Raw genomic sequence first — 20,155 nt, forward strand, 5'->3', positions numbered from 1 at the left:
GAATAACCGTCTGTCCAGAGTTTAGACATTTTATATATAAAAAGTATATTGCAGTTATTGGAATTTTGACTGAAAAAAAATGTAAATATTAAGACATCAGTTCAGTATTGTTTATTTTTGTTCATTTTAAAGATTCCTCAAATAATAAACCGATTAATCTGAACATAAAGTTTAGCCATTACAGTATAAGGCAAAGGATTTGTCTTTGGAAAGTTACTACGAAGACATAAGTATGGTATGTAAAAACAAACGAGTCCATAAATGAGCAGGATACCCTTAGAACAAACCCGGATCAAAGAGTTTACAAAGAACAACTCATAAGTCATTATTTAACAGCTAAACGGTAACTTCCATCAGTTCGGTCTAAAACAAATCTAAGAAGCTTCTAAGGAGATGAGACGGATTTGGAGAAACAGCAGAATCATCAGAGTAGTCCCCATCATGACATCAAGTCGTTGAGAGCAGCTTCTTTCTGCATGAATTTGGCCTTTAGCTGAGCGATCTTCTCCTGTTTTTCCAGCTCATTAAAGTCAATGTCCATGTGTTTCGATGTCGAGGCACCAGCTGCACCCAGAGACTTCATCATCATCATCCACCCATTGTTGCCAGCATTCTCATCATCCTGACTGTCCATCTGATTGCGATCTATGTCATTGGCCCAGACAGACCCCTCTTCCTCGCCTAAGTTGTTCATGTCATATTCTACAACCACCCTGTTTGTTGGGTGCTCCTGCTTCTCCTGAGGCCGAACATACAAAGGCTGCAGAGCTGTTTCCTCTGAGGCCAACTCTTTCCTGGGAGCTTTAAAATACCGAGTGTTACCGTCCGCTCTGTGTCCACCGTCAGAGGGACAAGGTCCTGAATACTCAGCCTTGTCTGCAGAACCATCCTTTCTTTTCAGCTCAGCAGCCTTCTCACAGCCCTTTACTTTACCTGTATCAGCTTTTATCTTCTGTCTGCCACTGATGAGCTCCTGAAACAGACAAAACAGCACCACATCAACCTTACATTGTTTTTAGTAAACTCCTCATTTTATCCATTGCTCATTCTCTTCAATGTACATTATAGAAGTGACATATGCACGGGTCACATTTTTATACTTCATGACACATTTATATTCTCAAAAATGCACAAACTCCATATTATTTCTATGGGATGGAAAAACAATCCATCAGTACATAAGAGTAGATCTGGCATGGTGCAGGCCTGCATGCTAGATGTTTGGATCCATCTCAATATATGAAAATACTGTGGTCCCTTCATCTCCATATCCTCCCAACGTTGGCTTCAGATCATGATGAATGCACTGCAGCTCTAAAGAGGAAGGTCTAAACTGAAAACTATAATGATCACAACAACACGCTTCACATTTGTGAGGTGACCTACATCAGCCTCATTTGCTCCCAGTCAGATGATGGAAATGACATTTTTTTCCATTTGGCACTGAATGCATTAGCAGAAACCAATTTAACAGAAATAAAGAGTGAACATAGAAAATGAGCTGCTACAAGAAGCAATTTTTTACATTAGCCTTTCAATCCTTACAGAAATATTAAGTGGAAAGTATCGCCACACAAATGCAACTTGCCAGATAGTGGCATAGTAACTTCATCCATTATTTTTACGGACATGTTTTAGGAACATGCAACAGATCGACACAGATTACAAGGAGATGGTAAAACTTAGCTCCTTACAAACTATGCCTAAAATACCTGCAGCAGACAGTTGTGTGAGACTTTTTACTTTCAAAAAGAGACTATTTAAAGACAGTTGAGGATATCATGTGATTTAAACCACCTGAAAAAATAAAGAGTTCTTAAAGTCTTGACTTTAAGAACTGAAGTCAACTGCTTCACAACTCTAAACAGCTGTAAAAACAGGATATGTAAGATCTGGGCTCGTACTCTCAAAGATGCTCAGAGTCCTCTCAGAGAGCTCCAAACTTAGTCCAAAAGATTCTTGGCAGAGTCTCAGCTTCAGAGTGATTCCATTCGCTGCAGAGAGCGACTCTGAGCGAGGAGACGACAGAAATTCTTATCTTAGTGAGGAGGTGTGGCTGACCCCGTTGCTAGGTGTGATGCTGTCTTCTAAGAGCTGTGATTGGTTGTTAAAAGAAGCAAGAAAAAAACAACAAATGTGCTCCTAGTAATCTGTGGAGAGAATTTAACCGATGATAGAATTTAGACTGGATTCAGAAATGTGTAAATTATGATGATAAAACTTAGCAAGATTAAATGAATGGTCACACAGCATCAAAATGTAGCTTATTTACATGCTCATTATTTTGATTTGCTTATTATTATGTTTACTCGCCATGTTGGTCGTTTTCATGCTTCATCTATTTCATAATAATTAATTTCATATAAATATTAAGATTCAGCATTTTACAGTGATTGCCTTCTTGTATACTGAGGTTTAATTTGGTAAAATGACCAAAACAAAACGGAAAAGAAAAGGTGGAGAAAAGCGAAGTGAACAGAAGAGCAGAGCCTGCTGGTGGAGGAGAAGAGAGGAATGTTAAAAGGTAGATTTGGTCCTGGGATCACAATGTGAACAAACGGACTTTCCCAGAAGATCAATGAGTTGTTCCTTCTGCTTTCACCACCAGTCTGGAAGCAGCTCTGGTTCCGGCGGCGATCAGAAGCTACAGAGGAGATAGCAGAACACCAGAAAGCTTCTCCACAGACAGGGAACGTTGTAGATGACCATTTAGGCCAAGGCTGCTGACATCATCATCACCATTTTACAGTCTGTAAATATTTTAATACTTCTGTACTATATTGTATGTAATAATTTGGTTCACTTTTTATTCATTATTGTTTCTATTATTTATTTATCTTTCCTAATATTACCTTACTAGAGGTGCACCTTTAATCTGTCCTGATGCTGAAACTATTTAATTTCGTCCTAGGGGATCATAAAGTTGATCTTATCTCTATATTAATAATTGTATGATTGCTATAGATGTTTATGTGCTCATTTACTCGACTATTAAGGAGGGGGATCCCTGCACCATGGAGCCGGCAGTGTTTTATTACTTCACTGTTATTCAATGTTTGGAGAATATCTCTCCTTCTTTCTGTCTCTCTAAAATTTAAAATTCTCCTCCTCACATATAAAGCCCTTAATGATCTAGCTCCATCATACATCAGAGATCTGATTGGTCCATATGTTCCTAACAGAGCACTTTGTTCTCAGACTGCAGGTTTACTGGTGGTTCCTAGAGTCTCTAGAAGTAGAATGGGAGGCAGATCCTTTAGTTATCAGGCTCCTCTCCTGTGGAACCAGCTCCCAGTTTTAGTCCGTGAGGCAGACACCCTGTCTACTTTTAAGGCTAGGCTTAAAACTTTCCTTTTTGATAAAGCTTATAGTTAGAGTGGCTTAGGTTATCCTGAACTATCTCTGTAGTTATGCTGCTATAGGCTTAGGCTGCTGGAGGACATAATGACCACTTTCACCCTCTTCGCTACATTCTCACACTACTCTCCAATTTTGCATTATTTGCTGTTATTTCAGCTTTTAACTTTATGTTCTCTCTTTTCTCTTCCTAGAAGCTACACCTGGTCTGGCTCTGTGTTTAGCTGTGGCACCTTCCTGGAGAAGGACATCAGCTGAGCTGTGGATGCAAACAACTTAATGTTCTCCTTCTATAGACGATACACTTGGCCTTGTCCTCCTGTGTTTAACCCTGTTTTACTGTGACTAACTGTATGTGCTCTTTTTATATTCACAACTTAAAAATTGGCTCACAGTTCATCTGGTTAGCTGACTTTCTCTCATAGATGAAGCCACTAAAGGAGCTACATCCATTAACATTTACTTTTCCTTCCCATAGAAAGTACTCCTGGATCAGTGCTTCTTTGTTCTCTTTGTGTCTCTGCTCTGTTCTCTCAAACCTCCAGTCGGTCGTGGCAGATGGTCGCTCACACTGAGCCTGGTTCTGGTTCTGCTGGAGGTTTCTTCCTGTTAAAAGGGAGTTTTTCCTCTCCTCTGTGGCTAAATGCTTATCCATGGGGAGTGACTGCTGCAAGTCAAAGAATCGATGTAATCTGCTATATTTTCTTTTTAGCCAATTTGAATAATAAACTGAATTTGACGGAATTCGTTGAGAACTAGGATCAACTGGAATGTATGTACATGACTTGGAATCAGTCTGTATGACTGGATTGAATCAACTTTGCACCTGCTGCAGACACACAATGCTGTTCAGGAATCCTGCCAATAAATGACATTAGTTTCTAACATCAGCCTCTAGTCAGATTCAGCATCTCTACAGGGGTATGGTCTCGCAGGTCTACTGGTATGACCGTGGGCTGATAGAGGTTCCACAGGTAAGGAGTGACCCATTCAGGTTTCATAGATGTTACTTCTTGTTTTGCTAATCAAATTACCTTTGTTGAGCTTGTAGTTCGCAGCCCTGCAGTTGAAGGAATGGCAGCCTTGGAGGACAGCTGTAGTTTCCGTGTCTTTTGTTGCTTTCTCCTGGCCTTCCTGATGCACAGGTAAATCTGCCCATTGCAGACGACAACGGCATTCTGATTTGCCGGCAGTGCTGAGTCCTGATGTAAAGGCTCTTTTTTGGAAGAACATTTTCCAGCGGAGATGTTCTTGAGCACGTCTCTGGCTGCTCGGTTGGAGGAGACAAAAGACATTTTCAAAGGACCGGCCTGAAACTCTGTGCCTTGGAATTCGAGTGTGTTTTGAGCCAAATGCCTTTCTTTCCATGAGGCAGATCCATGTCCTTTTCTTCCAATCACTGCTGGAGAAATCCATATTACATCTGTAGAGTCAGTGGACTTCCTGGAGGAGTCGCTATCAGAGACAGGCAGATCTATTCTTCTGAGGACTGAGTCTGGTAAGCTCTTCAGGGAGATGTTTTTCACTTCGGCCTCCACGGGGATATAGATTTCCCATTCACTACAGACTTCCATACTGTTTAGATTCACCCGTGTCTACAAAGAAATAGAGAAAATTATAATAAATCCACTTATCAATTAAAATCTGACTCAGTCAGCGAGATTACAGCCTTATATTAACTCAGCAAAAACAAAATGTACGTTTGTTCTAAGGTTTTTCAAATCCCCACATGTAAGCAATAACAGGTGGCACTGAAAACACCACTTTTTAGTGTGGACACTTACTGAAGAAAGAAGTTCCAAATTTTCTGTATCAGTGAGGTGTTCAGAAGAAGCTTGGAGACGTAAGACATTTAAAATATATCTGTTTCATCGAGGTGTTAGAGAGGAAGACTTTCAGCAAATAACAGGACAGCTAAGCAGAGTGTAGAAAAGTTTCTCTACTTCATTCTACTGAGCGCTGAACCTCTGTCACAGAACATGTTGGATGTGTAAATGTTGGTAGCTTAATGGAACTTTCAGGGCTAGGATAAGGATCTACATCCCCTAGAATACACAAGCTAACCGTACAAATCATTAAGGCAAGCTGTTAAACTGTCAAAACTAAAATCATTTTACTTGTTTAAAACTGTCAGTATAGGTCTGTTCTACAGGGATAGCGCTCCAACACTGTATGACGTCACTTCAGCTCCTAATATAAAAGACTGACTGAAGCCTAGAAAGAAATGTTGTAAATGGTGTTCTTTTATCATCTTATTTATCATAGTTTTTAAAAAGAAATGGGAATTGGCTAAAATCGGAAATCGGTCACAAAATTCTGTTTGCTGCATCTATTTTAGCAACCATCTTTCAGTCCAATTTATTGATTAGTCCCATACCAATTAATAGCTACAACTCTTTTGAATATTTATTCCTTAGGTTTCCTCATCCAAATTGCAAAACACTAAAACCTCTTCTGTTTGTTGTTTTGTACCATCCACCAGGCCCTTACTCTCAATTTTTAGATCAGTTTTCAGACCTTTTATCTGATTTAGTGTTAAATACAGATAAAGTTATTATAGTGGGGGATTTTAACATTCATGTTGACACTGAAAGTGATAGCCTAAATATAGCCTTTAATGCTATCTTGGACTCAATTGGCTTTGCTCAAAACATTAACAAACCTACCCACCTTTGTCTTCATTCTCTGGACCTTGTGCTGACATATGGCATTGAGTGTAAAGACATAACAATATTTTCTCAAAACCCTGTCCTGTCTGACCATTTCTTAATAACCGTTGAGTTTAATTTAACCGAGTACTCCACACCTGAAAGAAAATGTCATTATGGTAGATCATTATCAGACAATGCTGTAACAACCTTTAAAGAATCTGTTCCACTTTTAATTTCCTCATTATCACAGAAAAACACAGTGGAGGGCAATAATTCTGTTTCTGCCCCGTCACAAATTGATTCTCTTGTTCATAGTGTTTCTTCATCATTGTGTGATGCATTAGACAATGCAGCCCCCTTGAAAAAGAAGGTAATTATTTATAGGAGGCTAGCTCCTTGGTTTAATTCAGAGCTACGTACTTTAAAGCACAATTTTAGAAAATTGGAGAGAAAATGGCGCTCTACACACCTAGAGGATTCCTACTTAATCTGGAAAAATAGCCTACTGTTGTATAAAAAGACACTTCACCAAGCTAGAACAGCTTATTTCTCATCATTAATAGAAGAGAACAAGAATAATCCTAGGTTTCTCTTTAGTACAGTTGCTAAACTTACACAGAGTCATAGCTCTGTTGAGCCATCCATTCCCTTAGCTCTCAGTAGTCATGACTTTATGGGATTCTTCCAAACTAAAATTGATAGCACCCTAAAAACAAAGCTCATTATTTATAGGAGGCTGGCTCCCTGGCTTCATTCAGGGCTGCGTACTTTAAAGCACACTGTTAGAAAATTGGAGAGAAAATATGAGTAACCCTAGGTCCATTCAACTTGTATGTTAGACCCAATCCCAACCAGTGTTCCCTCTGGTTACCAGCCCCATTTCAGATATGATTAATCTATCCTTAGTAAATGGATATGTACCATAAGCTTTTATGGTAGCTGTAATTAAACCTCTACTTAAAAAACCTTCGCTTGATCAAGATGATTTAATAAATTACAGACCTATATCCAATCTTCCATTCTTATCTAAAATTCTTGAGAAAATTGTTGCTAATCAAATGTGTGAACATTTATACAGCAATGACCTGTTTGAAGAGTTTCAGTCAGGTTTCAGAGCTCATCATAGCACTGAAACAGCTCTGCTGAAAGTCACTAATGATATTCTTATGGCCTCAGATAATGGACTTGTGTCTGTACTGGTTCTGTTAGATCTCAGTGCTGCTTTTGATACAGTCGATCATAATATTCTCTTAAAAAGGCTGGAATATGCTGTAGGGATCAGGGGAACAGCGCTAGGCTGGTTTAAATCTTATCTGTCTGACAGATTCCAGTTTGTTCATGTAAATGATAAATCATCTTTAAACTCCAGGGTTAATTGTGGAGTACCACAGGGTTCAGTACTTGGGCCAATTCTCTTTACTATATATATGCTTCCAATAGGTCAAATTATCAGGCAGCATGGGATAAATTTTCACTGTTACGCTGATGATACTCAGCTTTACTTATCCATAAATCCTGATGAGCCCAACCAGTTAGATAGACTACAAGCATGTCTTGAAGACATAAAAAGTTGCATGACTTTAAATTTTCTGCTTCTAAATTCAGACATGACAGAAGTTGTCGTCTTTGGACCAGAGTCTTTAAAAAAGAAACTGCTTAGTCAATCGTTTAACCTGGATGGCATTAAATTGACCTGGAGGACATAATGACCACTTTCACCCACTTCACTACATTCTCATACTACTCTCCAAATTTGCATTATTTGCTGTTATTTCAGCTTTTAACTTTATGTTCTCTCTATTTTCTCTTCCTAGAAGCTACACCGGGCCTGGCTCTGTATCTACCTGTGACACCTTTCTGGAGGGGGGCATCGTCCAAGCTTCTGCTGCCAACAACTACAGATGATCCACTTGGCCCTGTCTTTCAGTGTTTAACCCCATTTTTCTCCTAGACACAGCTACTGACTGAGCTTTTACTATGACTAACTGAATGTGCTCTATCTCATACTCTAAAGGAGCTACATCCATTAACATTTACTTTTCCTTCCCATAGAAAGTACTCCTGGATCAGTGCTTCTTTGTTCTCTTTGTGTCTCTGCTCTGTTCTCTCAAACCTCCAGTCGGTCGTGGCAGATGGCCGCTCACACTGAGCCTGGTTCTGGTTCTGCTGGAGGTTTCTTCCTGTTAAAAGGGAGTTTTTCCTCTCCACTGTCGCTACAGGCATCCTCAGTATGAGGGATTGCTGCAAAGTCAACACCAGTGACTGTCCACTGTCTCTACATGCTCATCCAGGAGGAGGGAATGCTGCAAGTCACTGACTGGATGCAATCTGCTGGGTTTCCTTAGATAGAAAAACTTTTTATCCAATTTGAATAAATAACTGAATCTGACTGTTTGAAAGTTAGGATTAATTGGAATGTATGAACCTGACTTGAAATCTGAATGGTTCGATTAAATTGACTTTGTAAAGTGCCTTGAGACGACAAGTCCGCTTATTATAAGTGACTTTGGGCTTATTTTTTTCTAAAGTCGCTCGCAAATCTCGTGAGTTGCGGTTTTTTGGGCTTGTATTTGATTGTGAAGTTGCTTATTTGAGATTGACTTTCTTCCCAAGTGAAACCCCCTGATTATCAACAATAAAGCAAAACACGAGTGGAATGTAGTTTGTCCTTTCCAAGCCCGTTTCTCGGTTATCACCCAAGTTGACCACAGACCCCAAACACACACATGCCTTAACTTATAGATGTGATTTCTGACCACGAACGATGATGGTTTTACACTGAGCCTGTTTGAATTGGCTCATGTGTGTCTTTTCTTTTAAACAGTTTAAAGAAAGTTTTTTATTAAATATCTTTACTGTCATTTTGCTGTTATGTTTGCAAAATGTACTTTTCTTTATATCAGACTTTAAAAGTACGAGTTATTCAAATAATTTCAGTTATTCAAAATGTCTCTGGTTAGTAATGCCATAATAATTGTATACATTTATAATGTTTATAATTGCCCTCTGTTTCACATAGTGTGGTGGTTGTCCGTTGGGCTTGTTTTCATAGAGCTGGTTGCTTTATTTCGCAATATCTGGCAACATCGTCCCTGAAGCAGGTTTAATACGGCGGATGTGACAATTAGTGACTTCCTGTAGTAATCGGACTTAAAGCTTCGGATCCCTCTGTGATGTCGTATCTTTTTGATGTCAAATTCATTACATAACAAAGAGAAACATTAAAATAATATAACAGTGACGGATTTAAATATTTAAAAATCGGAAGAGAAATAAGCTTTGTGGTATTTCTAATCGGGAGGAGTCGGAGTGAACGCACCGAGTGAAGCTGCTAATCACACACTGATGCTCCCACTCAGGACAAAAATCTGACCCGTTTTTGATACCGGAGGTTATAATCGAGTTTCAAAACGACTGTATGTTAGGTCCATTTAATACATCAGAAAGTTAGTGGACAGAAAAAAGCGAAGTCATCTTCGGAACCAAACGTCACACTGAGCCTCCTCACCGGCACTGCATCAACTGCTATAAAACTAAATATTAGTAAAGAAACACTTCTGACATCACTAGGAGCTTATCACCTACCTTGACGAGGGTAGACGGTCACACCTCAACAGTAGAGCATTTTCGATTTGCCATGATGCATCAAGATTTCCGGTATGCGGTTTTCAGAATAAAAGCGCCGCCTAACACGGCTCTCTTACTGGCTCGACAGTCCGCAAGATGCGGACTACAAACATGGAGTCATGTTCAATAAATTAGAATATGTTCCGATAAGGCTCGTCTGTCCGATTAAAAGTACTTTTGGAAAACAACATTCGAGCAGATTTTAAACATACTTTTCAACCCAACATTTATGAATTAAAGTTCTTTTTTGGTCTAATATTTTAATCTAGGCTTGTTAACAGGCTGTGTTTCTAATCTATGTAATGGTTATCTTTGTGAATTAATTTAAATGAAAGAAATTAACTTTTCAATAATATATGACTGTACATTAGGTAGGTAGCATTCAGGCTACATCTTTTTCTCAGGAAATTAGAATACAACAGAAGACCAATAAGAACATTTAATCTTTGCCTAATGGAATTAACTTGCACCTCTTTACATTTGCATGTAAATTTAAATATTTTTAGAACCTTGTAAAAAACGAATTATTTAAACATTAAAACCTAGGAGTGACAGGGGTACATTATCTTTTTAGCAATACTGTATAACTGTAAAAACAATGACAACATTTAGACTTTAATAGTTGTTAGAAACGAGCTGGTAGAAAGATGAAAACTGTTATGCAAATAATAACTAGACAGATCCATTCCAATGTACAGCCATGTAGGAACATTCATATTTAAACTAGCAAACATATCAGAACAGTCATTTACTCAAAACAGACAAGATGGATAGTCTGATATCACAACATAGGTAGACTGTCATAGATTTCTTATTTTTCTGTGACAAATAAGATACAGTATAAACATTTTTGAAACACAAAACCACAGTAGAAAGCACTTTGGATGAAAGAGTAATTCATAGGACTAGGCCCAACAGGTAAAACCTTGAAAAGGAGGGTTTTAGCTCTGACTTGGTTGATTTCGCTGCCCCGTCGCCACTGCTGTGTGTCACATTATAATTCTGAGGTTAGTGAGTGTTGAGTCACTGCTCAATAATCTCCAATCAATATTAGAACCAATACAAAAGCAATGAAAAACTCAAACTCTAGACCTTCAGTAACACATTTGTTGTAAATGCAATAGAAACCTTTAATACAAGTATCTCTGTACTAATACAACCAAATACGTAAAAACATGTTGCATTTTTCATATTCTAACTTTAAAGCGTGTTTTAAAAACAGACTGAAGACATCACATGACCTTGACTATTCCTTCAGTTAGGTCAAATGTGAAGCTCCTGTGTAGGTTGGAAATCTGATCCATTTTTCTGTCCCAGAGCTTAGTAATGGTCATTTGTGTTGCTTCATTGCCAGATGTTCATTGTGCCTCCTGATCTGCTCGTGCCTTTTTAACCTCCCGTTGTGTGTGGATGCTGTCGATGAACCGCTGCTAGCAGGAGGCTGGTGTACTTTACAGTTCGGAAAGCTGATCCTTCTAGATGTTCTTCCATCTTTCCTTGAAGCCTTTGTTCGTCCTCTTCTTTTTCTTGAACGCTGTGTTGTTGACATCCACCTCTCCGCCTCTTCCAGCTTGGTGGCGGATTTAATAACAGGATGCAGAATAGTTGGGACACAGCACGGGCACATGGTGCGTTTCCTTGTCCGTCCCACTCTCCTCGTGTTTGTGTTAACATCTAAACACGTCTGTGTCTCAAGTTGGACAGGTGTGTCTCGTAACTGGGAAATGTCATTTTCATCTGGGAAATCCTCATCTATGGGTTCGACGTAGCCAATCACAGACTCGCCTTCAGGTAAAAAGGACATTTCCAAGCCAGAACAGCAGTTCTCCTTCGACATACACTGAGGTTTTGTGTTCAGCTTGATATCTGGACTTCTAAGAGCTATGCTGTAAGATGGTTCAGTTAGGACATTAACATCCAGTTTATCTGGACTGGAAAAGTCCTGCAGAGAAACCTCTTTGACTTTTAAAACATTTGTTGACTTCTCACTATCTACTGGACCTCGGGACTTAGTTTGTGGAAAGTTAGCAGAGAAACACCAATGTGGCGTTTCATCAATCTTTTGAAGGCAAATTTTCAAATCAGCCGTGATCCCAAATATATTCCTGAGCTGGTGGTCGGACTTTTGACAGGGTTCACATGTGGATAAAGATGTCCCATCAGGAACAGGCTGTTCAGAGTTCTGGAAGATAGAAAAAACAAAATACTTAAACACAAGAAACACAAGCAGACTGAAGCATCAGAGGTGAACAACTAACATGTCCAAAATGTAACTAAATACATTTCAGCCTTTTTGTTTTGGTCATTTTAGTAGAAATGTCCCTGAGAAGATTCATTATTTAGTTGAGAAATGAAAATCAGACAAATAAACTGACGTAAAGGTAGAACCTGTAGGGTTGAATAGAGGAAAACAGTACATGTTGCATTATGGTCTAGATCAGGTCAAAATTCCAATCTTAAATGTTAAATATACTGATCAGCTACAATATTAGGTCTCACTAATATTTAGTGGGTCATCTTTCACTTCTAACCAGAGGATGGATAAAGAGCATCCTGTCCAGGGACCATGTGAGCTGGAAATTCTTGGAAGAACGTCGATTTTGGGATTCAAATACAAAAAAACTTTATGGTCAAAGGCAAATAAAATGTAACTCACTAACTTCCTTCAGAGTCATTAGAAATGGTTCTGTTATAAATGTACGACAGTCTCATGAAGAGGATGCTCAGGGTTCTCTATAATGTTCTTCATTTTATGAAGAATCCTTCTTTCCACAATGATCTCCAGAGGTTCCAGTGGAGTCCCCAGAACAGAACCAGCCTTTTTTATCAGCTTGTTGAGCTTTTTTAAGTCCCTGGTTCTGATGCTGCTTCCCCAGCAGATGATGGCAGAAGAGATCAGACTCTCCACAACAGACTTATAGAAGATATGCAACAAACAATAGAAGGTTGATGCCTCAGTCTGTTCAGGGCCTTCTTGTCGACAGGAAGAGGGCGGGATGGTCTTACCATGAAAACGTTCATGAAAGCTGGTGGCTACTTTTAAAATGACAGTTGGGTGGTAGGATGCAAAGTATCTCAGCAGAATGTTTTTTAACCAGGTGAGAAATGTTCCTTACTTAAATTACCACATAAGTTTTAGTTTACCTTCACACGATGCAGTGGCTAAGATGTTTTTCTTTTACTGTTCTGCACCATATTATTCACCACCAAATCTGACTCTACTGACAACATGAAGCACAAACAACAGGCGTCTAAAGCAATATAACCTGCCAAGGTGTAAACGTTTCAAAGGAGAAATGTCGGAAGTCACACCTAGAATATAAGAAACATGGAAAAAATGGCTCTGGGAAGGACAAGTTAGGACTTGTGACTGTTCTTGCTGAGGCCCTAATTAATGACCTGTCTTTTAGGTGTGAAGGGAGTGGTTTGTAATCAGGTTTTTACAGAAACACCTGGACCCAATGTTCCTAATCCATTTTGATATGGCTGCTCAGGGCATCTTATGCCCCTTTTCCACTGTCTCTTTTTAGGTGTATGTCTCCGCTCCACTCGGTTTCACTCTACTCAGCCATGGTACCCTGTTGTTTTTTCAATGGACGCACTGAAAGCTGGAGTTATGATGGCTGAAGCTCTACCTCCTGCCATCAGTGTAGTTTTTTTTCATGTATAAAATGATCCGTTGGTATAAATATCTGGACCACAGCCCAGCCAGAACTTTTTGGGGGATGGGGGGGGCAATAACGAGGACAAGGACTTTAAAGCACAAAACCATGGACTTATGACCTTTGAAGTAATCTGGCTTTACAAAGCAGCCAGGTGGTGTCTGAAAGCCAAACTAGCTACAGAACAAACCTAGAGTCCTTCAAAACCAACAAACTGATTCTCAAGTTGCTGCAGCTCTAGAAACATGTAACCAAAGTAGTATCAACCAAAGCAGCTCTCTCAGAGTCCAGCTCAGTACCACTGGTATGCTGACACTAAAAACATTTTTAGTGAATTAGCTAATTTTGCCTCATTCATGTTTACAGCTGATCAGTAGGTCAATTCGAGAAAAATCTGATATTTAAAATTAAATGGATAAAAACTAGCATTTTCCACATCTTTGGGCCCATAAACACATCAAACATGTTCTGTGATGCCCTTTGATTTGAGTTCAGTAAATACCAAACAAAGCTTAGGGAGATTTGCTTTTATGCATACATGAGGAAATTCTTGTAACACGTTAGTTTTCTTTTGGATTTAATCCACAACCTCAGTCAAGAAACCTACTGACCAATTTGATTTTACTGTTAATGTTCATATACCATTCAACAGATAAAATAAAACAAAGTTTACACAAATGGGTTGTCTGCAAGAAAACTAATCAGCCAAAGTCAAAATCATCAGATTCGATCTCAAAGAAAACCCGTAACTGGTGCCAATCAGCAGAAAGCCTCATCGGCACATTTCTGCAGTCAGTGTTATGCATAAACATATCTTATAACGTATTAAATAAAAAAAAACCAGAGTTCAGAGTGTACCAGAGTCAAATTCCTTGTTTGTATGTACGAACTTGGCACTAAAGCTGTTTCTGATTCTGATAAAAGGGCCACTAACTGGTGGAAACGCCACTAGAAATGGACTACAAACCGAGGAACAAAGGCAACATTCTCAGACAAGCCGCCCATTAACTTGTAATGAGTGGGTATTTGAGCTGCTGTTGTCTCGAACCAGTCAGCTCCTTCTTCTCTGACCATCAACCAAACTGATGCTTACTGGATAGGTTCTCTTTTTCAGACCATTCTCTGTGAACCTGAGGAACGATTACTGTGAAAATCACAGAATTGCAGTTTCTAACTCAGAGCAGTCCTTCCAGCAACAACGTCATGTTCATCTCTGGTCTCCATTCTGATGCTCACTCTGAACTTCAGCCAGTCATCTTTATGTCTAGATACCTAAATGCATTGAGTTACTTCCATGTGATTGGCTGATTCACCATTTATATCAACAAGCCTCTGATTAGGTGTACCTAATAAAGAGTATACAACCATCTGCAGGGTTGTAGACAGACTGGTCACCAGTCCATCACAGAGCAACACAGAGAGACATGCAACCATTCACATACAAAGTCTCGTTTAAGGCTAGTTTGGAGTTTCCAGTGGATCTCAGACGCATGATTTTGGACTGTAGGAGAAGAACTGAAGTACCTGAAGAGAACCCATGTAGGTAGGAGGAACATCACACTACAGCTGGACAATGTATTGAATTACAGTCATCATCACAATGTGAATGTGTGCAATGATGCAATCTTAAAGTGAGAAACACTCACTTAAAACTGTGCACATATATTTATATTATATTGTAGATATGTTTATACTGTTTAATTTGTATTATATTGCACCGACTACGCCTAAACAAATTCCTTGTATGTCCAAAAACGTACTTGGCAATAAAGCTTTTCTGATTCTGATCTCATTCTGATTAAAGGATTTCTCGGATGCATAATTTGGTAGGAAAATATATTGAAACGTATTTATGCATGTACATTCTGTATGCCAACAATATTTTTAGGTTGGATAGACTTTACCTGCCCTCAGTCCAAACACTTTATGTATATTTGTTTTGCCTGAAATGGAAAAGCTCCCAGAAAGAGACTCAAACATTGTTATGAAATGACTGACAGAAAAGACTGATGAAAATGTATGTCTATTATATTTAATATAGTGATTGCAAAATGTATCAATAGGATCACAATTACATGTTCTCCTCATATTATGCAGACTTTATGAAAAGCAAATTAAAACTGAATAAAGATCTATAGAAATCTGTGTTCCTACAACACAAACGGGACAAATCAGATAGATTTCTGCTCTATTAGACTCTATTTAAAACTTGTTCTTTGAACCAAAAGCACTCCGGTGTAGCAGAAGTAAAAACAATATTAAACTAAGTGAACATTTTTTTACTATAGTTTGTTGATGAGAATTTGTCAAAAAATGAGATTTAAACCGTCTCCAAATTAATAATAATGGAGATGCAGCAAAACCAGGATACAGAAAATATAGTTTGTGTTGTGGCACACAAACACTTAGTAAGTTTTATTTAGTTTAAGATAATTGAGCATCACAATTACAAATCAAAGGTTTAAACCTGTTACAGTAGAGCTGACTGGGCCTGATGACGTGTGACTGGTAGCTTCTGAAAAGCTACCAGTCACACAAGGTACCACTTTAAACTTCATGACGAATACCTGATCATTTATCACCCTGGGTGTCATTTTTCTGCAGTTTCATTCTACAAAAACATCCGTGTTTGGTTGAGTTTTTTAAAGGCTGCTTCTTGCCAGAAAGGCACAGATCTTTGGAAGAGAGATGTGATCTAACTTCCATGTTCTTGAGCTACAAGGTATATCCAATCACAATCGTCATCGCAGTTTAAAATGTGTGCAACACTACAAGCACAAAGGACTGATTGGGAGCAATTTCAGGCAGGTTAAAACATTCCAAGCGGCATTCATTCAAACCCTGCTGGCCAATGATAGGTTTGATGGACTTTTCCTGACCTTTCTGCGAATACATGACATACAGGTCCTTCTCAAAATATTAGCATATTGTGATAAAGTTCATTATTTTCCATAATGTCATGATGAAAATTTAACATTCATATATTTTAGATTCATTGCACACTAACTGAAATATTTCAGGTCTTTTATTGTCTTAATACGGATGATTTTGGCATACAGCTCATGAAAACCCAAAATTCCTATCTCACAAAATTAGCATATCATTAAAAGGGTCTCTAAACGAGCTATGAACCTAATCATCTGAATCAACGAGTTAACTCTAAACACCTGCAAAAGATTCCTGGGGCCTTTAAAACTCCCAGCCTGGTTCATCACTCAAAACCCCAATCATGGGTAAGACTGCCGACCTGACTGCTGTCCAGAAGGCCACTATTGACACCCTCAAGCAAGAGGGTAAGACACAGAAAGAAATTTCTGAACAAATAGGTTGTTCCCAGAGTGCTGTATCAAGGCACCTCAGTGGGAAGTCTGTGGGAAGGAAAAAGTGTGGCAGAAAACGCTGCACAACAAGAAGAGGTGACCGGACCCTGAGGAAGATTGTGGAGAAGGGCCGATTCCAGACCTTGGGGGACCTGCGGAAGCAGTGGACTGAGTCTGGAGTAGAAACATCCAGAGCCACCGTGCACAGGCGTGTGCAGGAAATGGGCTACAGGTGCCGCATTCCCCAGGTCAAGCCACTTTTGAACCAGAAACAGCGGCAGAAGCGCCTGACCTGGGCTACAGAGAAGCAGCACTGGACTGTTGCTCAGTGGTCCAAAGTACTTTTTTCGGATGAAAGCAAATTCTGCATGTCATTCTGAAATCAAGGTACTAGAGTCTGGAGGAAAACTGGGGAGAAGGAAATGCCAAAATGCCAGAAGTCCAGTGTCAAGTACCCACAGTCAGTGATGGTCTGGGGTGCCGTGTCAGCTGCTGGTGTTGGTCCACTGTGTTTTATCAAGGGCAGGGTCAATGCAGCTAGCTATCAGGAGATTTTGGAGCACTTCATGCTTCCATCTGAAGAAGTTCCACTGTTTTACAGGTTAAGATCTAAAGCTCTACTCTAAACAGAAGACAACAAGCGGACAGAACACCATCAGGCCAATATGTACAGATACTACCTGCATCCCAAATGGATGCACTGGAATATCATCTACAAACAAAATAATTGATCCCTCAAAAACTCAGTGCTCCGTTAAGGAAGTGACCTCACCTGTACCTTTGAAGCACATTCTTCCTTGTTGGGATTTGCTGAGCTTCCCGTCTCTGCATCCATCTCCAGGGGGTCTACCTGCTGGTCAGGGATTCTCTTCAGACCATTTATGTTTAAACTCTCAGTTCTGTCCACCTCTGCTGGACCATAACCAGGTGTATCATGAATGATGGGTGTGCTCTGGACCTGCCCTCCATCTCTTTGAGCAGAAACATCTGTTCTGATATTGGAGCTGACAGAGCCCAACTTGTGTTTCTGTGCCGGGCCAGACTTTGACTTGGGTGGAACATAAGACACAAAGATTACATTGTCTTCATCTCCACAATAAATAGGAGGCATGTTAGAGGATGGAGAGCTGCCATCACCACAAAGATCAATCACTTCATTTGTTTGAGTAAAAGGTGATTTGGCTGGCTGTTGTGGGGATGAGGAAATGAGCTGTGTAGCTGCAGGGGATTCAGAAGGTGAGCTGCCCTTTTTGGTTACATAAAACATTCTTCCATCATATATTACCCAAGGATTTTCTGGCAGGGTTTTATTGGGAACGTCTTCCTTCACGGAGAAAGATTGAAGACATCCTGAGGAGGCAGATTCAGATGAAAGATGTTTTATGGTGGTACTTTGGGCTGTGCAGCTGTCCATCTCTTCTATCACCCACCGTGTTGGACTGTTGGGTCTTTGTGAAACCTTTGGAATCAGTTTTAACTTTGGGGTTGTTCCTTTTATTAGAGGCGAATCACAGGTAATCGCTTGGGATTCATCAGCCTTACTAAGCGAGTCACAAGTATTTACTTTTAATGCCAGTTCTCTAAGTCTTTCAGCTGCAGAGCCAATAGTTTGGGTGACTTTCTGGTTCACCGTGGTGACAGGTGACACATAAATCACAGTGGGTGAGCTACATCTGGCAGAGAAGCATGCTGAGGGAGAAAAGTTTGGCTCTTTCACAACTGGCTGGTCTTTGGAAACGGAAATTCTCTTGACCTGTGCTCTAGTGGGGACATTTAGGACGTTTGACTTGGGGAGGGTGGGAGACTTCACTGTCACTGGAAGCTCAATGGAACTTCCAACTGAAGGTGATCCAGTCTGGGGAATTTTGGCCAATGAAGTTACAGTCTGCTGCTGAGGACTTTGTTTTTTTGAGGCGCCTCCATTAGCCAGCCTGCTGATAAACTGTGGAGGGGCACTCTGGAGCAAGGGATTAAACACAGTGATGACTTTCTGAGGAGTCGTAGTCAGGTAGGACTGTCCATTGGTCCTTAGGACAGATGCCTGAGTCAGGAAAGACTGTCTGCTGGTCTTTACAGCAGGCATCTGTGTCAGGGAAGACGGTGAGTTGATTATCTGAACAGGTTTCAGAGTTGGGTAAGACTGTTCATTGGTCCTTTGAACAGGCATCTGGATTGGGAACGACTGTCTATTGATTATCTGAACAGGTGTCGGACTTGGGAAAGCCTGTCCATTGGCTCTCTGGACAGGCATCTGGGTCGGGAAAAACTGCGCATTGATTATTTGGACAGGTGTCTGAGTCGAGGAGGAATGTCCAGTGCTCCTTTGGACAGCTGCTTGGGTCGGGAAAGGCTGCCCATTGTTTCTCAGGACAGGAATTAGCTTCATTATATTTTTTCCATCGGCTCCAACAGCCGGCATTGCCTGGTAGAGGACACTGCTTCTACTCGAGAAAAACAACAAAAAACATGGGAATATGAGAAAAACAATAGAAATATCACACATACACAATATATCTCTTAAAAACATTCCACTGAGAGATACAGTGTGTTGTTTAGGAGTTATTAATGGTTCACTAATTAAAAGATCAGCAGATAGGTCTTGTAAAATGAATCTTCTGATATAGTTTTGCAGACAATCTGCTGCCAAAGCAGCAGATTTTAAGCTTTAAAAAAGCCCACAGGCCTTCAATGAATTGTTCAACATTTGGAAATAACTAATTAGCTTTTCTGCAAGTTGTAGATGAGACCACAGGTTCCTTTTACAGCAAACACATTTAAATAGGAGGTAAAATCTGGAATTAATGAGGTAAATTTCAGGTTTAGTTGCTCTTGTTTCGGTTGGTTCTTGTAAACATGTCGGTCATATGTTGGTTTAATGATGGCCACGTCTTTAGAAACAACCTTATTTTATGTGCTCTGCAATGACATGTCACTGTCAGAAACAATTATCAAAACGTCACACAAATGACTGCCAATTATTCATTTAATGTGGAAATGCCACCACCCAGAGCAAATAATTTCAAATGTCTCAAGACTTCATTTTTGTCCCCATTATATTTTAGCAATTTACTAAAGAATTAAACCTTACTTTGGTTTAAACTTATCTAGGTGTAACTTCAATTATGTAAAGCAGTAGATAAATGTTATCTTTAATCATTTATAATGAGCTGGAGTTTTTTTTTTTTTGTCTTTATTTTCACTGAACAGTAGAAGAGTTGTCTCCAACATACCTGTCCATGTCGTTTCTGCTAAACGGATAAAACCTGGTTTACAATGGAGGGAATGGAAGGAGGAAGCCACAGGGAACAGGCTAATTCCTGCTGTCCGCTTAGTGCGGATCACAGATATTACACCGGCCAAGACACCTAATGACGTTATTCATCCTTAACGTTTCCAAGATATCCGTTCATCAACTCATTACCACTCACATCTGATTTAAATACGATAGCTTTCCCTCAAAGAACACTGAAGTGTTGAGGTTCCACTTTTTCTTCTACTGCTCTGACGGAGCAGAAGTTTCGATGGCCTATTGCTGCCC

At 39.7% G+C, this 20,155-nt stretch overlaps 2 protein-coding genes across 2 annotated transcripts; both read right to left on the reverse strand.

Annotated features, from left to right (window-relative positions):
• Positions 1 to 96: 96 nt before the first annotated feature.
• si:dkeyp-110g5.4 (uncharacterized protein LOC561637 homolog) lies at positions 97 to 9,693 on the reverse strand. The gene is made up of 3 exons (XM_047379576.1): positions 9,594 to 9,693; positions 4,392 to 4,952; positions 97 to 973 (listed from the first exon to the last, which is right to left on the reverse strand). Exons 2-3 carry the CDS (start codon positions 4,929 to 4,931, stop codon positions 440 to 442), a joined length of 1,074 nt encoding a protein of 357 aa, XP_047235532.1. The 5' UTR covers positions 4,932 to 4,952; positions 9,594 to 9,693; the 3' UTR covers positions 97 to 439.
• Positions 9,694 to 10,059: 366 nt separating this feature from the next.
• On the reverse strand, positions 10,060 to 20,139 carry lrif1 (ligand dependent nuclear receptor interacting factor 1). Its single transcript, XM_047385654.1, has 3 exons — positions 19,848 to 20,139; positions 17,390 to 19,058; positions 10,060 to 11,817 (listed from the first exon to the last, which is right to left on the reverse strand). Exons 1-3 carry the CDS (start codon positions 19,853 to 19,855, stop codon positions 10,966 to 10,968), a joined length of 2,529 nt encoding a protein of 842 aa, XP_047241610.1. The 5' UTR covers positions 19,856 to 20,139; the 3' UTR covers positions 10,060 to 10,965.
• Positions 20,140 to 20,155: the final 16 nt, after the last annotated feature.

The sequence above is a fragment of the Girardinichthys multiradiatus genome, chromosome 1 (assembly GCF_021462225.1).
Source record: "Girardinichthys multiradiatus isolate DD_20200921_A chromosome 1, DD_fGirMul_XY1, whole genome shotgun sequence".
NCBI lineage: Eukaryota > Metazoa > Chordata > Actinopteri > Cyprinodontiformes > Goodeidae > Girardinichthys > Girardinichthys multiradiatus.

Bases quoted from the DNA above. Each gene is read 5' to 3' on its own strand.
- si:dkeyp-110g5.4 (XM_047379576.1), bottom strand. From the start codon at position 4,931: ATGGAAGTCTGTAGTGAATGGGAAATCTATATCCCCGTGGAGGCCGAA. The intron at 974-4,391 runs GTAATTTGATTA...TGTCTGTTTCAG, and splicing joins GAACTACAAGCTCAACAAAG to GAGCTCATCAGTGGCAGACA.
- lrif1 (XM_047385654.1), bottom strand. The intron at 11,818-17,389 runs GTGAGGTCACTT...TCTATCTTCCAG, and splicing joins AATGTGCTTCAAAGGTACAG to AACTCTGAACAGCCTGTTCC.